Source organism: Erythrolamprus reginae, chromosome 2, assembly GCF_031021105.1.
Source record: "Erythrolamprus reginae isolate rEryReg1 chromosome 2, rEryReg1.hap1, whole genome shotgun sequence".
NCBI classification, from domain to species: Eukaryota; Metazoa; Chordata; class Lepidosauria; order Squamata; family Dipsadidae; genus Erythrolamprus; species Erythrolamprus reginae.
This window is the reverse complement of record NC_091951.1, coordinates 285,353,425-285,375,113: the sequence shown is the minus strand read 5'-3', so window position 1 is coordinate 285,375,113 and position 21,689 is coordinate 285,353,425. Positions and strand designations below refer to the sequence as shown.

Sequence of the window (21,689 nt, the reverse complement as noted above, 5' to 3'; positions counted from 1 at the left end):
TTAAAAAAAACCATTACCTCTGCATCCCAAAATGGATTTCCCCAACAGAAGCCATTATATACCCGAATGCATTAACCCCTGATAAAATTATAACATACGACCAACTACTAAACGAAAATAATGATCTAATCCCTAAGCAAAAACTCATGGAAAAAGGTATTAAAGTAGATTGGTTACACTACCTACAAATAAAATCAAAATATAATGAAGATAAGAACAAATCAGGCTTCCAAAAAAATAACCCCCTCGATAAGATAATTTTTGGTCCACAAAAAAAGCAAATATCAAATATATACAATATCCTCCTCCAACACGATACCGTTGAAGAAATAGTTAAAGGAACTATGATAGCGTGGTCACAAAACTTTGGGTACACAATTTATTTAAACGAATGGGAAAAAATTTGGACTGCTAACTATAAACTAACGATGGCAACCTCATATAAGGAAAACCATTATAAAATGTTCTACAGATGGCACTTGCCACCTGCTAGACTTGCAAAAATGTATCCAAATCTATCACCATTATGTTGGAAGTGCAGGGGAAAACCAGGTACATATTACCACATCTGGTGGACATGTGAAACCACCCAAAAATATTGGGGAAAAATCAAAACTATGCTAGAACAAATTACTTCTCAGATCATACATGCGAAACCCGAACTATTTTTACTAGGAATCATAAGACAAAGTTTTAGTAAAGAAAACAGATATATTATAATCCACATTATTACAGCCGCACGGATTTTATATGCACAATTCTGGAAACAAGAAAAAAACCCAACTGCTCTATCACTCTTGATTAAAATAATGGAATGCGCAGAAATGTCCAAACTAACAATGGAACTGCAAAACAAGGATGAGACAGATTTCTACAAAGCTTGGGATAAATGGTACCTCTGGTTAAAAAAAAGGAATTATCTAAAAATTATTCATCAAGAAAAATATCCAACAAAAACAACTTGAAAAATTAGCAACCTACATCACAAATCATAACATCAAATTGAAACAACAAACTGTAAACATCGATCGACACGGACTTCAATTTTACAAAGAAAATAAACCCCTAAATCACTTATACATATTGGCACTAAAAACTACATTCAAAACATATCGATAAAACCTTAGGGTAAAACACACCAACTACGAGCTTAAACTACAGGCCGCAAATCATGAAAGACCCAGCTCTAACGCTGGTTTTCGCTTCTTTATCCCCCCCTCCCTCTTTGCCCCTTTCTCCTATCCCCCTTCCTCCTATATCTACTTCCCTCCCTTCCCAACCCCCTAACCTTCTCTCACTCCCCAATTACTACATAAGTAGATCGTAAATGTTAAAATGTACAGTATGCATATCCCTTTTGTCTTTCTGTATCTCGTTTTTATTGTATATATTCAATAAATTTATTTTCAAAAAAAAAAAAAGACAGGTGAGTACTATCACTGAGATTTTTATATACATATGTTTCTTCATTTAGTGGAATAACATAGAATTATTTTGCTCAATAATTTTAATACTAGATCTAGATGCAAATGTTTTAACTAGAGTGTTTATATATATTCCTCCACTCGAAACAGAATACCCTACGAAACTAGACTTACATTCCTGGGTCTTGAAAGCTTAGAACTACAACACCTACGTATTGCCCACAAGATCATATGTTGCAATGTCCTGCCTGTCAAAGACTACTTCAGCTTCAACCACAACAACACAAGAGCACACAACAGATTCAAGCTTAATATTAACCGCTCCAAACTTGACTGTAAAAAATATGTCTTTAGTAATTGAGTTGTCGAAGCGTGGAACTCCTTACCGGACTCTATAGTATCATCCCCTAACCCCCAACATTTTACCCTTAGACTATCCATGGTTGACTTCTCCAGATTCCAAAGAGGTCAGTAAGGGGCGTACATAAGCGCACTAGAGTGCCTTCCGTCCCCTGTCCTATAGTCTCTCCTATATCTCGTATTTCTTCTCTACTATATCCTCTATAATCTTCTCTACTATATCCTCTATAACCTTCATTGGACAAAATAAATAAATAAAAAATAAAATAAATATATGATAACTGCATGTCAGAAGAAATTCTCTTTTGATACTTTATATTATATATTTAGCAATAGCAGGTAGACTTATAAACTGCTCCATAGTGCTTTACAACCCTCTCTAAGTGGTGTACAAAGTCAGCATATTTCCCCCAACAATCTGGATCATCATTTTATCAACCTTGGAAGGATGGAAGGATGAGTCAACCTCGAGCTGGTCAGAACTGAACTGCTGGCAGTCGGCAGAGTTAGCCTACAATGCTGCATTCTAACCACTGTGTTATCACAACTCTCAATAATATATATTTGATAGATAGGTAGTCCTCACCTTAGAACAGTACATTTAGTGACTGTTCAAAGTTACAATGGCATTGAAAAAACGACTTATGCAGTTTTTCACAGTTGTGACCTTTGCAGCATCGCCATGATCATGTAATCAAAATTTAAATGCTTGGCAACACTCATATTCATGACTGTTGCTGTGTCCCAAGGTCATGCGATCACCTTTGCCATCCTCTGACAATCAAAGTCAATGGGGAAGCCAGTTCACTTAACAACCAGGTTACTAACTAATCAACTGTAGTGATTTATTTAACAACTGTGATAAGAAAGGTCGTAAAATAGGCCAAAACTCAATTAACAAATGTTCTCGCTTAACAACAGAAATTTTGAGCTCAATTGTGGTTGTAAGTCAAGGATTAACCTGCACATGATATAATATTATATTATTTTAATTATTTTTCTGCATCTAAGAGAGCAATAAAGTTTGTTAGGATGCCTTTTAATGGGATAAATAAGTTCATTAGGTAGGAGACTGAGCCTATGTCTGTTTTTATGCTGAAGATCTTAGATAACTGAATTGTCCTGCTTGTTTATTGAGAATCAGGCAGGGCAAAGTGGTACTTGTATATCATTGCGTTCTGATGGTGGTTTCATAAATTGAATAAATTATATTGTTGTTATTATTAACCTTTGAATAACTATTATAAAATAGACTTCAAAGTAGATCTAGAAGTTGGGCTGAAACATCTGGGAGCAGGAACAATTTTCAGTAATTTTCTTGATTTATTTGTACTCTGTTTAAAGGAATGAGGACTCAAACTGTACCATAGTAAAGCATTGTTCTAATGCATAAAACCCTGATTCCAATAAAGAATATCCCATCTGTAACATCACTATGGAAGATGGAACGAGACATTCTTATCAAACTTCATATTTGCCCTTTGGAGGATGACCTGAACTCAGAGAAAAATAGGATCCAATCTGAGTCAATCACTGGGACCAAAGCATTTATCTTCTGAGCTTTGGGACATGTGCTGCCTGAAGATGGAGTCCATCTTCAGGGCTTCTGCTACAGAGAAGTTCCCTGAAGATGGCCTCCAGCAAAAGTCCGAAAGCTCAGAAGAAAAAAAATCTCTGGTCCAATGGTAGGCTTCAATTTTTTTCACTATTGGTTCTGTCGGCATGGCTTGGTGGGCGTGGTGTGGCTTGGTGGGTGTGGCAGGTGAAGGATACTGTAAAATCTTCATTCCTTCTCCACTCCAGGGGAAGGATACTGCAAAATCTCTATTTCTTCCTGATCAGTTGGGACTCGGGAGGCAGAGAATATATGGCGGTAGGGTGGGGCCAGTCAGATATAGTTCTCCAAACTACTCAAAATATCCACTATTGGTTCTCCAGAACTGCTGAAACCCACCTCTGCTCTTGTCCTGGTGACCGACCTACATTGGATCCTGCAACACTATCCTGGGACACATGTGTATTCACCTTCATTCGGCAGAGTGAAAAAGTACCCAAATAAAATAGTCCTAATTGTTTAATGACTAAAAGAACAGTAATCATGTGCCCACATTATTTCAAACTTTAGGATCCACAGATACACTGTCATATTTAAAAAAAACCTTCTTTACAAGCCATTCCCATATTAAAATATTGTTTCATTGTGATAACAAATGAAGATAAACCACAAAGTAATTAACTAAGCATCTCTCTGCAGGATGCAAAGTCTGGATGAACTGTGGATGGAAGAAGACAGCGAAGTGGCAGAACATCCCTATTACAATAGTTTTCCAAATAAAGTAGACGAAAGAGTCAAGGTCAAAATTCCCCCTCTTTCAGATCCTGCTCAGGTAAGCAAAACAATCCCTATGAAAGTCATTTAGAGAGGATTAAGGTTGAAAGCAGATTGAAAATAGCTGCCTAAAAGATACAGAGAAGCAAAGGATTGCGAGGTACTTTGCTAATGCTTCTCCAGCCAATTCATGTAGCTGTATGACCCAAAGATTTGATATCACAACAGAGAATGAAATTTATCTATCTATCTATCTATCTATCTATCTATCTATCTATCTATCTATCTATCTATCTATCTATCTATCTATCTATCTATCTATCTATTGGATTTGTATGCCACCCCTCTCCATAGACTCGGGGTGGCTAACAACAGTAATAAAAACAGCATATAACAATCCAATATTAAAACAGTTAAAAACCCTTATTATAAAACCAATCATACATACAGACATACCATGCATAAAATTGTAAAGGCCTAGGGGGAAAGAGTATCTCAGTTCCCCCATGCCTGATGGCAGAGGTGGGTTTTAAGAAGCTTCCGAAAGGCAAGGAGGGTGGGGGAAATTCTAATCACTGGTTCCAGAGGGCCGGGGCCACCACAGAGAAGGCTCTTCCTCTGGCTCCCACCAAGTGACATTGTTTAGTTGACGGGACTGGAGGAAGAGACTTTGGGACCTAACTGGTCGATGGGATTCGTGCAGCAGAAGGCGGTCCCTGAGATAATCTGGTCCGGTGCCATGAAGGGCTTTACTTGTCCCTCTTAATTTTATCTATGCCAAGTATGGTACATGACCAGGATGGCGAACGTATGGTACACGTGCCACAGGTGGCAGTCAGAGCCATATCTAAGGCCACCCAAGGCATTGCCCTATATCAGTTCCAGGGCACATGTGCGTGTTGGTCAGCTGTTTTTTGGCATTCTAGAGGGTGGAAGTGAAAAACGGACTAACTAACCTACCGGAAGTTTGTTTCTAAACTTCTGATAGGCCCATTGGGCCTGTTTTTCACCATCCACAGGTCCCGGAAGGTATCCTGAAACCTGGAGAGGGCAAAAAACAGCCCAAGGGGCTTACTGGAAGTCTGAAGGCTTCAGTGAGGTCTATGTGCATGCGTGGGGGAAGGATGCGGTGCAGGAGGGGTTGTGCGTGCATGCACAGGAGGAGGGAGTTTGATTATGGGTGTGGGCACGGACACACTATCACGCACGTACATGAGCCCTTTTGGCACCTGAGCAAAAAGAGGTTTGCCATCCCTGGTATATGATATCTATCTGTACCAAGTATATCACTCTTCTACAGGTAAAACGTTGTGAGCATGAAAACTCCATAATTTAGCATTCCATAATTTTGGGGTGCTAAAAACAAAAATAACATTTAAAAATGTATTGGCTCTAGTTTCCATAATATAATATGATATGATATGATTATGATTAATGCAATTTTTACATTGGCATCCTTCAGTCTTGAAAGACCATGGTATCATGCTCTGGATTATTATTATGCAATAATAGCATAATATATCATAATAGCAATCAGCTACCATCCGTTCCAGTTGCTTATGCAGTTGCAATGAAAAGAAAATATGAAAATGTGAAAGAGCTCCTAAGATGCATGAACAATGATCAACATCAATAGTCAATCTGTGGTGACTTGAAAGTGGTTGCTATCTTACTTGGTCTTCAAGATGGATATACTAAGTTGTTGTGGTTAGCTCTGGCCCAGCTCCTGCCCCAAGGACTGTGGATGTGGGGGAGACATCCACATGCTGCAGGCCTGTTTTGCCCCTGGTGGAATCTGCTGATGAAGGCTCCTCTGACCAAGAAGACATGAGTGACAGGGAGGAGGAGAGTGTGGCAGACAGCTCAGAAGGAAATCAATTATCTAGCTCCTCCTTGGATTCAGAACAAGAGTTAATGATACAGCCACGCATGCGGAGAATGATGCGTAGGCAACAACAACTGAGAGATTATTATCAAAGAAAATGAGGCCACCTGTGGTTGGGTGGGGCTGTGGTAATTAGTGAAGCTGCTATAAATAGCAGCCTGTGGGTTTGGCCATTGTGGAGGATTATCTGATCGTTGTGTTTCGTGACTGCTTTACTTTTTGTGTGCTGATTTTTCCCCGCTTTGAAACTAAACCAGGGCAAAGTGTGTTTCACTTTGTGAAAGAAGAAGGACTGTGAATTGCCTCACAGCTGCAAGCTAAGTATCACAGAACTGATAAGGGACTTGTACAAATTACCAGTTAGTTTGGAGACAGTGCTCTTTGCTATACCAAAAGAGGGCTTGGTTTAAGTGAATTTTCATTATAAAGAACATTGTTTTGAATTTTCAAACGTGTGTGTGTCTGAAATTTGTACCTGTGAATTTTTGGGAGGAGTCTACCAGAGAGCCCGACAGAACACTAAGTATTGCTGCTTCCTGTGTGAATGGGACAGTGGTGTGAAAGAATTGCACTATATCAAAAGAGACTGGCTGCTACAGCAGACACTGCAACCAGGGAATAAAAATATAAAGTATCCAGCACTTCTAGATAGCAAAAAGATTTTACTGCCTCCATTACACATCAAGTTGGGATTAATGGAAAACTTCCTGAAGGCAATGGACAGGAAATAAAGTAGCTTTCATGTACCTGAAAAGTAAAGTCCCATCGCTTAGTGCTGCAAAAATAAATGAAGGATTTTTTATTGGCCCACAGATCCGTGAACTTATTAACAATGATGAGTTTCTTTCCCTGTTGCTTGGCAAGGAAAAGACTGTGTGACTATCATTCATGTCAGTGACATCAAATTTTCTTGGAAACAATAAAGCAGCAAACTATAAGGAATTGGTTGAAAAACTCATCCAGGCCTACAAAAATCTTGGTTGTAACATGTCCATCAAAATTCATTTTCTACACTGTCTTCTGAATATCTTTCCATCAAATTGTGGAGCATTGAGTGATGAGCATGGGGAGAGCTTCCATCAAGAAGTTGCAGCAATGGGGGAAAAAATCAAGGTAAATGGAGCCCATCAATGCTTGCAGGTTACTGTAAGAGACAATCCTTTCCTTGAATACAAAATAAAAGTCAAGAGAAGCAAAAGGGACACAAACTGAAGGCAAGATTAATGAGAAATTTAAACTTTTGAACATTTTAAATTTGTTTATTAATTTAGTTTTTTATTGATAAACATATACAATAGATTATTTCATGTATTCACTGTTGTGAATATAATTCACTTAATTTTAATAAAAATGTACAGGTTTATATATATGTATTAAGTTTTGGTGCATTAATTGCCCATTACCTGTAGGTAGAAAATGTCCATTGCATGAAAACTAGAGCCATTAGCATTATTATATTTGAATTCAGCATGTGAAATTCATTAAGAAATGACACATTTCATTTCTGCAACTAAAAACAATTGAAAATTTGTAGAACAGTGAAGTCCTAATCCATATTTTTATTTGACCCATGAAAGCTGCCCATTGTCCTCGTTTCTTGCAATTTCTTTTTTAACCCTTCCCAGGTCTACAATATCTTTTCAAAATGGCAGTATTATTGTGTGCACAAGAGCGGCCCTATCATAAATCTCTATTTCTGTATTGCCACTCCTTTTGCTCATGGGAACAAGATCTTCACTTAGGATTTCAGTTTACATCTAAGGCATCTCTGAGCTTTTCTCCCCTTAAATGCCATTACTATTTGGGCAGATATTAATGCATGTAGTATCTTCATTTAAATTCAATAGGTAGCATAAGGACAATGATACCTTATATTGTTTCCACAAGTGACCCATAGGCCAAAAAGAGATATTGGTGTAGTTGAGCTGATGATCTCTTTCCTGTTTGGTCATGTTTGAAACTATCTTTAGTTTGTTTTGGTTTTTCTCCAATGTGCATTAACTGAGTTTTTAAATGTTCTGCTATCTTGCATCTAATAATAGAATGAAGGAAATATTTAATATTTATTTTATATATGTTCTGCCGGCGTGTCCCAACCGCAAGTAATTACAGGGTAATTAGTCCAGAAAGACACACACCACATGATAGAAGGAAAACCAAAAGTCTTTATCAACAGAAAAGCAGAAAAAAACCTCCCTTTTTAAATGTCAAAGGGATTTTCTGGTACACACAAGGCACAGGTTAAATGCAATCCAATTTCTCACCCAGTAACTGGGAAATTGAGTCCGAATTCCAAAGTCCAGAAAGTCCACACACAGTCTTGAACAGGGAAACAGCAAAACCACGATCTTGATGAACTATGAATCAGATAAACTTCCACAAGGCTAAATCAGCACGCTGCTCTTTTTATCTGTAGCACTAATTACAGCAGCCCCACCCAAGCACAGGTGGCCTCACTTATCTCCTGTAATAATCCTTTAGTTGTTGTCTCCTATGCATCACTCTCTGCATGCGTGGGTCTGTCATAAGTTCTTGTTCAGAATCCAGGGATGATAAGGAAGATTGATCTCCTCCTGGGCTGTCTGCCAAACTCCCCTCTTCCCTGTCACTAACACTTCCTTGGTCAGAGGAGACTTCGTCAGCAGATTCTATCGGGAGCAAAACAGGCCTGTGGCATGTGGATGTTTCCCCCACATCCACCTTCCTTGGGACAGGAGCTGGGCCAGAGCTAACCACAACAATATATATATATATATAATATTTAATAACCGGTTATAAGATTGTGAAGGAAAGCACTGCTTCGGTACCTTTTCTTCTTTACACTCTCCTAATTTAATTAAAATAGTCACCTCCCCCTTCCTTCCTTCCTTCCTTCCTTCCTTCCTTCCTTCCTCCCTCCCTCCCTCCCTCCCTTCCTTCCTTCCTCCCTTCCTCCCTCCTCTTCCTCCCTCCTTCCTCTCCCTCCCTCCTTCTCTCTCTCTCTCTCTTTCTTTCTTTCTTTGATTACGAGAGAGTGATTCAACTGGAGGAGTTCCTTTTATAGATGTAATATGCCAACTTTGTCATTTAGAATTACAGGGGTTAATAAAACAGGAAAGGAAGGCAGTTTTCCAGAAGGCCATCATTACTCTCATCCTCCTATGCAAACTTATTCATTCATGCTCAGGCATAGTGTCATACGTGATGAATGAATGAAAACTGGGTTTGGGTAGACTTGCACCTGGACCAATCATAAAAAAAGACCTACTGAAAATGCACTACAGTTTTTAAATGTAATATTTGCATGAAGAATATTTTTACTACCACCTTAGTCTGCATCAGCATTGGGGAAAGAGCAAACATACTACCAGAGCCAGCACATTCGAGATCTGTGTGGTGAAGACCGGCAAAAGGCACCCAGTAGGCAAGGTAAGCTATATGCTTGTATTTTATATGTATACTCAAGGTACAGAACTACATACTTCCAATTACTTCTGCCTATTCAATAAGATCAGATGATCAGGAATCATGTTCTACAGTAGGTTCTCATTTAGTTAGGCACAAGAAACATGATCTAAGCTTGTCAGGGCGGGTCTGGCAAGAATAACAAATGTGATCACAAGTGCGGCAAAAACAAGTGTTTACCGTAATTCTATCAAACAGACCTGAGCTTCAGAACGAAGCAAGTTGGCCTCAAAGATGTCCATGCAAAGCCAGCGCTGGGACCTCTGCAGTGGAAGGGAGCTCAGCAGTGAAGGGCTGCAAAAATTTTCACTACCACACTGTGGGTGTGGCTTGCTGGCCATGTGACCAGGTGGAAGTGACTTGACGATCATGTGACTGGGGGTGGCTTAAAGGTTATGTAACTGGCTTGAAGGTGGCCAACTTGACATCACTCACGTCAAGGGTTTGGGTTAGGGTGCCTGGCTCTCCTCACCTCAAAGAGTTACAATTTCCCTATCTATTTACTATTATTGAACATCCAAAATATACTATTTAATTCTATGTATATATGCCATATGTGTACATATATATTACACACAGGCACCCAAAAATATACATTACAGTGTTCCCTCGATTTTTGCGGGGGATGCGTTCCGAGACTGCCCGCGAAAGTCGAATTTCCGTGAAGTAGAGATGCAGAAGTAAATACACTATTTTTGGCTATGAACAGTATCACAAGCCTTCCCTTAACACTTTAAACCCCTAAAGTGCAATTTCCCAATTCCCTTAGCAACCATTTAGATCATTACTCACCATGTTAATTTATTAAAGTTTATTAAAAAAATATTTATTAAAGTCGGATGAAAGTTTGGCGATGACATATGACGTCATTGGGCGGGAAAAACCATGGTATAGGGAAAAAACCTACAAAGTATTTTTTAATTAATATTTTTGAAAAACCGTGGTATAGACTTTTTGCGAAGTTCGAACCCACGAAAATCGAGGGAACACTGTATTTACTATATAAACTGTATGTTTAGGTACACACACACGCACACATGCACAGCTTCTAAAATTATACACATTCAACCTCATTTACTGCGATAGGAAAAACATATCCAGAGCCCAGAAGGGAAAAAAAGAAAAAAAAAATCAAAATTTTCCTACCAGTTCTGCATACCTGACCAAATTTTTCTACCGGTTCTACGTACCTGACCGTACCCATTGGAGCCCATCACTGCCCACCAGCCACCAGCCAGCCAGATAATCACAGTTCTTGTGGCCAATTGACTTCACAGCTGTCAGTGCTCTTCCTTCCAGCTCTATCCACGGCTCTATTTGCAATGGGCTGCCTCTCTCCACGATGACACGTATTTCCCCCTGCTCCTGGTTTGCCCGGATATTGTTGATGGAATTGGGGCCTCAGAGAGAAAGCCAGTGCTGGGGGCTTTGCCTTCCAGTGCTGCTTTTAAAATGTGCACTCCCCCTCCCAATTACCCATCACCGGACCTGTCATATGGAATAGCATTCCCCTGGCCCCACATAATTCATATGATACTGTCCCTACTTAACTTTTGGAGAGTACGCAAGACAATGTAGATCTGGCTTTTCCTGAGTTTGGCTTTTGTGCCCATCTTTCATTGTTTTTGATTGGAGACAGTTTTAATTATACATAGAAAGGATGGGGTAAAAAAACAATTCCAATAATTCCAGGTGTATTGCTTAAACTTAAGCAGACTGAAGGTTGATTCAGCCTTCCGTCTTTCTGAGGTTGATAAAGTGAGGGTCCAGATTGTTGGGGACAATATGATGACTTTACAAACTGCTTAGAGGAGGTTGTAAGGCACTGGGAAGTGGAATATACGTATGTGCTATTGCTAAACATCATTGGCATTGACATTGATGTTACTGAACAACAAGGTCTGTATTTTTATCTACTTATTGAGTCCTTCCCAAGGATCTAGGATAGGCAGATGTTGCTTTTTGATTATGTTAAAGGTATCATTATAGGATGTAAGCTGTTCCAAGCAAAGCTGCCTTGACAAATTGACAAAACATGATTTTGTCATTGCTGATGGTGTTCAAGTGGTGCACCAGATGTTTTTGGATTGTACTCAAGGTGCCTCTTAATATTGATACTATCTTTGCTTTCTTTTGCCACAATCATTCTTCTGTTTACACATCTTTATATTTTGTGATGATGATGATCTTTTATTTATTAAACATGAAACTCAATCAACTGAATATTTAAAAAAGTATCATAAATTTGATTTTTTATTTTTTATGCCGCCCTTCTCCTTAAGCTCAGGGTGGCTTACAACATGTTAGCAATAGAACTTTTTAACAGAGCCAGCCTATTGCCCCCACAATCCGGGTCCTCATTTTACCCACCTCGGAAGGATGGAAGGCTGAGTCAACCTTGAGCTGGTGATGAGATTTGAACCGCTGACCTGCAGATCTAGTCAGCTTTAGTGGCCTGCAGTACTGCACTCTACCTGCTGTGCCACCCTGGCTCTATCGTTGACTGGTGCTGATGGTTGATATGGATTGCTGCCAGCATCCTACGTATCAACCAGGTATCTTCTTAAAATGTACAGTGTTCCAAGTAGCACAGTTTTTTACACTTCCGTTGGTGTTATTGTAGCACGCTTCAATTTTTTGATGTACTGTACTTTGTAAAATTCTTGGACATGGTACCAAATGCCTTGATAACAATGTGTATCACTGTTATATGTTTCATCCATAATCACATAGTTTCAATGGCCAGGTCATGTTTTTCATGATTCTTTCCAGTTCTTTTCTTCAACTCTGGTGTCTCCCGGTACAGTGACATCGATAAATTGTACTACTACTACTACTACTACTACTACTACTACTACTACTACTACTGTTTCTACTACTACTACTTACTATAATCATCATCATCATCATTATCATCATCATCATCATCATCATCATCACAATGTGAAATCACAGATGCCATTTCTTTAGCTGGCATTGTCTACTTTTGAGTTCCTTCCAGCACCTTGGAAATGGTAATGTATCGGTGTAGTATATTTGAGAATCCAAGCAATGTGGACTTTTGTAACTGACAGATTAGAGAATATTGTGTTAAAAGACACAATATTTTTATCCTGGTTAAATTTTGTTTTCACACTATAGCTCTTTAGCTATCAAACATATCTAGCAGAGTTCTTTTCTGTTGTAAAAATCCCCCATAGGTTTACTTGAAGTCTGTTTATTTAGCAAAGAATCTTTCCAAAACTAATTAAAAACCTCCTGCTGTCTGCCTCTGTCACTTTTATTGTATTCTTCTAAAAGTAGCAGTGGTATTTCAGATGAATTGCTATTAACTGACTTTAAGTGATTTATAATAATTACATTTAGCTGTACTTGTAAAGGACAAGAACAGTTTCCCCCATATTTTAATTTTATCTGTTTGTATGGTTTTTGCGTCCAGATAATGTTATTTTACTATATGAAAATGAGGAAAAACAAGGTTATAAAATTAATATTGAAACAAATAAACATTTTAAAAACTGCATAAGTCTGATTGTTCACAGGATAGGAAAAAATAATATCGGAATAATGCTGTGGTCAACAGTCATGCAGAATGAATTCCACAGTGAGAATTTAGTTTCTAGAGTTGAAGCAAAGTGACCTCTTGAATTCAGGATATATAGGTTTTCATTGGATGTATTGGTTTCACAGGGTCTCTGGACATCTACAGTATGCCAGAAGGAAAATCCAATGTTGATCTATCAAAAGAGATGCCTATGTATGTGAATACGCGACATATAAATATGGAAACTCTACATGCCCTTCAGACAGAGGCTGAAAATGTGTTTACTGAAAAATTAGAAAGCACCAAAGACAGCAGGCCAGGAAAAGATCTCTTTGACATGAGTAAGTTTTATCATTTAAAAAAAAAAATCTAATTTGAAGTAAATGATCTTTTTTTGCTTTTGAGAATTTATTAAGTGTCAACAATTGTATAATCACCGTTATATTGGTTAAAAAGTGCAATCCTGGAAAGAGATTCAAAATGGACACTTATAGGCCAGTGTTTCCCAATCTTGGCCACTTGAAGGTATCTGGACTTCAACTCCCAGAATTTCCCAGCCAGCATTTGCTGGCTGGGGAATTCTGGGAGTTGAAGTCCAAATATCTTCAAGTGGCCAAGGTTGGGAAACACTGTTATAGGCTAAAAAGATTATGACATGATTCAACTTCCCCAACAATTGCTTAAAAAAATATATCTAATTTTCACTTTAGGATTCACAGAAATAATCAGCAAGCAATTTCCATTGATGTTCTAATTTAATTTAATATTCCAATTGTAAGTGAACTTGGTCACAGAAAACAGGCGAACAATCATGTGAGGTACTAATACCGCTCTATAACGCCTTAATAAGACCACACCTAGAATACTGCATCCAATTTTGATCACCACACTATAAAAAAGATGTGGAGACTCTAGAAAGAGTGCAGAGAAAAGCAACAAAGATGATTAGTGGTCTGGAGGCTAAAACATATAAAGAACGGTTGCAAGAACTGGGCTTGACTAGTCTAGTGAAGAGAAGCAATACGGATGACATGATGGCAGTGTCCCACTCTATGAAAGGCTGAACCAGAGAGCAAGGGATCAACCTATTTTCCAAACTACCCGAACATCAGAAAGGAACTATGGATGAAAACTGATCAAGGAGAGATTCAACAGTGAGAACAATCAACCAATGGAACAGCTTGCTTTCAGAAGTTGTGGGAGCTTTATCACTTTCAAGAAGAGACTTGACAGCCATTTGTCATAATGATATAGGGCAGTGATGGCAAACCTATGGCATGGCTGCCACAGGTGGCACACAGAGTCATATCTGCTGGCACGCAAGCTGTTGTACTAGCTCAGCTCTAAAAAAGAAAGATTGGAGTCTGGAGAGAAATTGTCCAGGATAGTTGAGTCCAGCATTCTTCCTTGATTAGAATAGAATATGTGAAGGTGGCCATCATTTGTTTGCCTACCCAATATCCCTCTTGTATTATTAAATTGCCCTAGGGAATGACTTGTTGTGGAAAATGACTTGAAATATATATGATTAGTTTAAGGCTTTGAATATCAAAAATCATGAGATCCTCCTGGACTATAGGTTGAGGTTTGATCTTAGTTTTTATCCCTCCTGTTAGGCAGTGTCCAGAAAGCGATGCTTGAAAACTTCTAGGAACTTCTTGCTTTTTCAAATTTATTTACTCTCCTAAAGTAATAGACTTCCTTTATTCTTTTATTATATATCATTTTAGCACCCTGCAGCTTCTCTTTTGACCCAACTTTTAATCTGAAGAGCACTTTCATCACATCTTAACTGAAGCACAGAGGCACGCTAATGTTATTAATAAAAATTATATTGAAATGTACTTAGTTTTGGGAAAAAGTTAAAATATAATTTATTTTCCACCCTATTGAATTAAGTATAAAAGTTCAGAGGTTTCCAACATGCAGCAGAACAACCAGTTCAAATTAAGCTGGTTTTAAGACCCCTTGGTCTCATTGGAAGAGAACAATAGTTGCAATTTAGCCAGAGCTCTTTCCTGAGCACAGTATACAGAAAAATAATAAGGAATTTGTATTGCATAAATGATTTCTGGGCTGCTTGTGTTGCTAATTTATCTCTGTCATTTCCTCTGTTTACCAGGCCCTTTTGAAGATGCTCTCAAGAATCAAATGCCTAGGCCTGTTGTGAATAAGGCTACCTCAGTTGAATGTACCAGTTCTCTTCTTTATAGAGCAAGTGGGGCAGCTATAGCTGAAGAACTGAGCACTGAGCCCTGGTATCAAGGAGAAATGACCAGGAAAGAAGCAGAACATCTCTTAAAGAAAAGTGGAGACTTTCTGGTTAGAAAAAGTACCTCCAATCCAGGATCCTATGTACTCACTGGATTACAGAATGGACAAGCCAAACATCTTCTGTTGGTAGATCCTGAAGGAGTTGTAAGTATGTTATCCCAAGGAGATGGAAGACCTCTTTTATTTTAGCTTGTAGATAAGACCCAGCCTTCTGCACTATCTGGTTTCATCATTAAAGCAGACTGATTCACACATAATGTGGTGGCGCAATACAATATTCAAAGCAATAGAGAATTTTATCTTAGGAACCACCAGGGCAATTTTGAAGAGATGCTTCAGCTTAATGAAACCCACTGTAAGGGTTCAGTGTGTGTAAATTAGCCCCGATTTCATTCAGCTCGATAACCTGAGATTCAATAGTTGTGTGATTTGATTCATTTTGATTCATTTGGTTCATTTTGAAATTCATAAGCAGTACGATTTAGTTCAGCTGGTAATGGGTCAATAAAAGTTTAAACCATAAACATCATAATATCTACAACTGCTTCATGGGGGAGACGACGAATGGGATTAAAGCAAAAGGGGGACAAATTTTTAAGGGAGTGTAATGCTGCAGAGGTTCATCTTAATAACCTCAATTATGTTTTGAGATATTATCTCTGCAACTTCTTTTCAGGTAAGACAGTAAGAGAAGAACAAGGCAGCCTAATAGCAATAACACTTAGACTTATGAACCGTTTTACAGTGCTTCAGAGCCCTCTCTAACCGGTTTATAGAGTCAGAATATTGCCCCCAGCAATCTGGGTCCACATTTTACCCATCTCAGAAGGATGGAAGGCTGAGTCAACCTTAAGCCTGGTGAGATTTGATCTGCCAAATTGCAGGAGCCAGTAGTTAGCAGAAGTAGCCTGCAGTATTGCATTCTAAGCACTGCGCCACTGCAGTTCCTGATAACCCTGAATTGCCTATCCAAAAGCTAACACAGTTGTGTGGAACCACTGCAAAGAATATTATATTCTAATTTCAAAATAAAGTCTTTTAATTTTTTTTTAAAAAAACAAGTTCTTTACTTGGCTGGCCAGGGTAGTTGGAAAGGTTTATTGGTAAGAGAAGTCTGTTCTGAGAAGGATATGAAGTAACCAAGATCCTTAAAATTGCAAGAGTCTACATGATTTGACACACAGTATGTATCAAATTCATTTCAAGTGATCAGCATAACTAGCTAGATTGTACATGGAATCATTTTCTTCTGATGCTGATTCTTTCTGTGGAATCAGTTTTATTTACAAATAAATCTCTATTCCGAGAATACACCAGCAGATCTACTTGTGGTTCCCAAACGATTTCTTTCAAAACTGAGTAACTTTCCATATGAACCTGCTAAACCACATTCCCTGAAACCATCTCTGAAATGGCTTAGATCTACCTTAGTTTAGAAGGGAATTGCTTTCTCATCAGGAAAGAGAAGGGGGGAAAGGGGAGGGATTTTTTTTTTGTCTTGATATCATTTGAAGTAGAAAGAATGATTCTGTATAATCCCCAATGCCAATAAAACATCAGTAGGATGCACCACCCTTTTTCTGGGCCCTAAATTTATAGGCTGGTTGCTGGTTCTTGATGGAGAACTAAGAAATAATAGGTGTAATTTTCATGTTTGAACAGCAGAGGGCAGTCAAAGATTATTCTCACCACATCAATGAGGCCATATTAGGCTGAGGTTGCAAAGCAAGGGGAATAATAATAATAATAATAATAATAATAATAATAATAATAATAACAACAACAACAACAACAACAACAACAACAATAACAATATATTAGATTTGTATGCCGCCCCTCTCTGAAGACTCGGGGCGACTCACAACAACATAAACAGTGTACAAATCCAATTTTAAAAAAATACAATTTAAAACCCTTATAATAAAATAATCACACAATCCAATCAAACCATACATCAATCTTAACAATTGGGTGTGTGTTAATTTCCCCATGCCTGGTGGCAAGGATGAGTTTTTAATAACTTACGAAAGGCGAGGAGGGTGGGGGAAGTCCTAATCTCTGGGGCGAGTTGGTTCCAGAGGGCCAGGGCCACCACAGAGAAGGCTCTTCCCCTGGGTCCCACCAGACAACATTGTTTGGTCGACGGGACCTGGAGAAGGCCAACTCTGTGGGACTTAATCGGCCGCTGGGATTCATGCGGCAGAAGGCGGTCTCGGAGGCATTCTGGTACGATGCCATGTAGGGCTTTATAGGTCATATTGAATTGTGACCGGAAATTGATCGGCAGCCAGTGCAGGCCGCGGAGTGTTGATGAGCCATGGGCATAACAGGAGAACCCCATGATTGCTCTCGCAGCCGCATTCTGCACGATTTGAAGTTTCCGAACATTCTTCAAAGGTAGCCCCATGTAGAGAGCGTTGCAGTAGTTGAACCTCGAGGTGATGAGATGCTTCATAAAGAGAGAAATATGACACATTTGCGAAGTAGCATTCTGTTTTTTCTGCTCAAAAAGCTAAATAGATATAGACCAAAGAAATATGTTCAATTTGAAGCTGATCCCTCACTAATTTAATTGGTTTTCTCTCAGCCTGACTTTCCAAACCCTATAATTTTCCAGGCTGCCATGCCTATCAAATTCATATGATTGTATTGTTTCACCTGGCTTGGGCCTTAAGTAAAGCATCATCAAATCTGGCAAATGATATGATCCCATATCTTTTCTTATTTTCAGATTCGTACAAAGGATCGTACTTTTGATAGCATTAGCCACCTGATCAAGCATCATCTTGAGTACAATTTACCCATTGTCTCTTCTGGAACTGAACTCTGCCTCCAACAGGCTGCTGAAAAAAACCAGTGACTGGCCCTGTGGCTAGTAAGATGTGCAACAAGCCACAATAAAGTGTAGCTGCAGATCCATAGAAAAAGAACATCCTCCTTTGAGGTTTTTGTAGGCTGAAGAAATACCAGTTCTGCAGGGTACTAGAATAATATGGTTTTAGGACTTCGGAATAGGGAAGCATTAAAAAAACCACCACCACTTCTTAGAAGGATTTTCAGAAAAGTGTCTTTACTCAAAGTGTTCTGATTCCTTAACAGGAACACTGCTTGTGTACATACACACATGTTCCATTCTATATAGACATGGTAGATAGTTATATTTTTGAAGTCAATCCGCTGAAGACAACAACCATTTTTCTACTCTTCAGCGCAGTTTTAACAGAAGAAAAGATCTGAGTTGTGTATGATTGTGAAGTTAGAATATAAGTGACACAAGTCTTGTTTCCTTTAGAAAATTAAAGCTTTAAAAAAAGGTAGGAGTAGAAATGTAATATAATAAGCACAATAGTAGAAAGTAAACAGGAAAAAAAGCAAAGAGCAAGCATCAGACAAAGGAAAATGACTCTGTGAGATAGTATTCCAACAAGCAATGTTATCCTGAATCAACTTTTTAGCACATTCCTGTTTCTCAAGTAAATGATCATTTTGCCACAATTCAGATGTCTCATTTCGGTTCGTATATAACACTACTCCAGATTGTTTGCGATTTGTTTTGACTTTGACTTGATGTGATCTGTGTATGAAGTAAATGCATTGAATTTTCTATTAATATGCTGTATGAAATTACTTTGATTTAATAAAAGAGTGTTCAGTATCAAGATTATTTTAGACATGTAATTCTTCTTTTGCAGTCAAGCCTAAAATTATGGGCCCATCTTTATCTACAATAATGCTTGGGGTGGTGGTGGAGAAAGCATATGTAGTTAGGGGCAAGTGGTGTAGTGGTAATGTTATAACATTACAAATTAGAATAGGGTTTCCTGTTTTCGATCTGTTACTGATTTTGGGGTGGGGGTGGAGTGATGATGCTATCTATTTAATAGCTATATGAAGCCTGCTGGAAACACAATAGTGTATTTAAGATTAAAATTAATAAAGGAAATAATAAAGAACATTATTATCCTATCATAAGAATTTTGATTACTAAAATACACATTTACTTCATAATTACATTTATTCATACTATAAATGTAATAGAATTTTTTTTAAAAAATCCAACCACACTTCACATTATGAAATTAACTGCTCTGAGGCTTTAAAAAACATTATTTATTATTTATTTATTGGATTTGTATGCCTCCTCTGTCTGCAGACGCAAAATGTTGAATTGGTTCAATTAATGAAAGATAAGCCTATCGGCAGCTATAAAAATGGAGTCACTTTTGAGCCAATACTGTATAATACTGTATATTAGATTGATTGTGTGCTTGTTTTTTAATATTCTGGGGTTGTTTTTTATGAATTTTTAAGCTTAAAATTGTAATTGGATTGGTGGGTATTGGATTTGTTATTATGTATTGTTTTTACTTTGTTGTGAGCCGCCCCGAGTTTGCGAAGAGGGGCGGCATATAAATCCAATAAATCTAATCTAATCTAATCTAACCTCAATTAGATTGTGGTTTTGGCAACAAAATATAAATGTTTTGCCATCTTCTGGACTTGGTTTGAAGCTTCCCAGCCTAGTCTACTGCTTAGACTGCAGATTTCTGCCTACATGCTAGACCAGTGTTTATTTTTGAAGTCAATCCGCTGAAGACAACAACCATTTTTCTACTCTTTTTCAACTTGAAGATGTGTAAACTTCAACTCCCAGAATTCCATGACCAGCCATGCTGGTTGGATAATTCTGGTAGTTAAATTCTAGACATCTTCAACCTGTCAAGTTTGAGAAACACTGGTCTAGAGACGTTTTGGTGGTTTCTCATCCAAAGACCCACCCATTTATTCTGCAACCACCTGCTCTGACATTTAGATCTATAAATTACATTAATTGACAACACTTCCTTTAATAGAAACAATATTAAATCACTAATCTTTAAGAAGTGGGAGAACCTGGGGGCAGAATTAAAAGAGGGATCAGCCTAGAATCCCTATCTAGGCACAAGTGAACTATCCAACCTCCCTTGAATTCTGTTGACCTAACTCCAAGCAGATGCTAACTTTTAGTTGAGAAGATTCCTGTACCTAGGCGTGATTAGCAATAAATCAATTTAACTGGACCTTCATGGGTGGATTTGATCTTTCACACCTGACTTGTGATTCTTCTAGTGGTATTTGTTACTAGAAGTGAGTTCTGACTTTAAAGAACTGAAGCAGTTTGCAATTCATCTTCACAAAACTAAGACTAACACTTCTTTAAGGTATGCACAACAAACAGTTTCTGGAACCTTAAAAATGTGCAGTTCAAGGATTCTTTTTGGATCAGCTGCATAAAATAATAGCCTAAGAAGAAATATATTAATTTAATTTAGGTGGGTTAATCAGATCCCGATGCAGGAATATTTATATCAGTGGTGGGTTTCACTTACCTTTGCTATCAGTTCGGGAATGGGAATGGGCGCACTTGATAATAATAATAAATAATAATTTATTAGATTTGTATGCCACCCCTCTCTGAAGACTCGGGGCGGTGATGCTTCTGCACATGCACAGAATGTCCATGATGACATATGGGCGGGTAAATGGAGCCTCCTCCTACTGCTGCTACCAGTTCGGCTGAACTGTGCCGAACTGGTAGTATCCTACGACTATATCATACCAAACTGGTAGAAACCCACCACTATAACATAGCAATAACTAACATATGAATGGTTTGCCATTAAGAAGATAATTATAGGTGTCTGCTGTATTTTTGGAATTTCAATTCCCAAACGCTTTGTACATTTTTTAAAAAATGTGTTTTTTCCTGTATCTCTAGCCACTTTTGTCTGTATCGATCTCATCATTTCAGGAACCGTGGAAGCAAAAAAAAAAAGGTTTAACTTTCTATAATGTCAATATTTAACTCTTAATGCTATGTATTTGTAGCAAGGTCACATTCAACAAATCTTACAAAAAGCCATTTCTATTTTAGAAAAATAACATCTGGAGAAGATAACTGAAGAGTCCTCCTTGCTAGCAGCCCAGCTGGCAGAAAGTTGTCTCTTCATGAGCTATATTACCATTTGAACAATAGTATTTTGTCTCCAACTTATTTCAGGGGGAAAAAACATAATTTCTTACAGAGACTTTTAAATTGGAGACTGATGAAACATTGCTTATGATTCAAGTCACTTCACAAAGAACAGCTGCTAACCATCCTAGGCAGTTTCTAAAAAAGAAAGAAAAACATAAAACAAGGCTCTTGGCTGCTTTGGAACGGGAGGGAGTTAAATATAGAAAACATGATTTTCCTGCCCACAATTTCAGCAAACTGCAAATCTGAAAGATTCAATTTTTCATTACAATTAAAAATCATATCTGTTTTTATCTATACATTTTTAATGTAATTACTTTGTCCTGATGACATATCAAAAAGGTACTTAAAATTGTGTGCAAATGCAGTATTACAGCTTTCTCTGAATTTATACTTTCCAGATATGTAATATT

General features: G+C 38.1%; 1 protein-coding gene across 1 annotated transcript in view; it reads left to right on the top strand.

The window, feature by feature from the left end:
- Positions 1 to 18,120, top strand: part of SHC3 (SHC adaptor protein 3) — a 57,276-nt gene extending 39,156 nt beyond the window's left edge. Inside the window, exons 8-13 of the mRNA XM_070736291.1 lie at positions 4,039 to 4,171; positions 9,310 to 9,406; positions 13,133 to 13,265; positions 13,302 to 13,327; positions 15,109 to 15,404; positions 17,992 to 18,120. Coding sequence (XP_070592392.1) covers positions 4,039 to 4,171; positions 9,310 to 9,406; positions 13,133 to 13,265; positions 13,302 to 13,327; positions 15,109 to 15,404; positions 17,992 to 18,120 — 814 coding nt within the window. The remainder of the gene's footprint in view (positions 1 to 4,038; positions 4,172 to 9,309; positions 9,407 to 13,132; positions 13,266 to 13,301; positions 13,328 to 15,108; positions 15,405 to 17,991) is intronic.
- Positions 18,121 to 21,689: the final 3,569 nt, after the last annotated feature.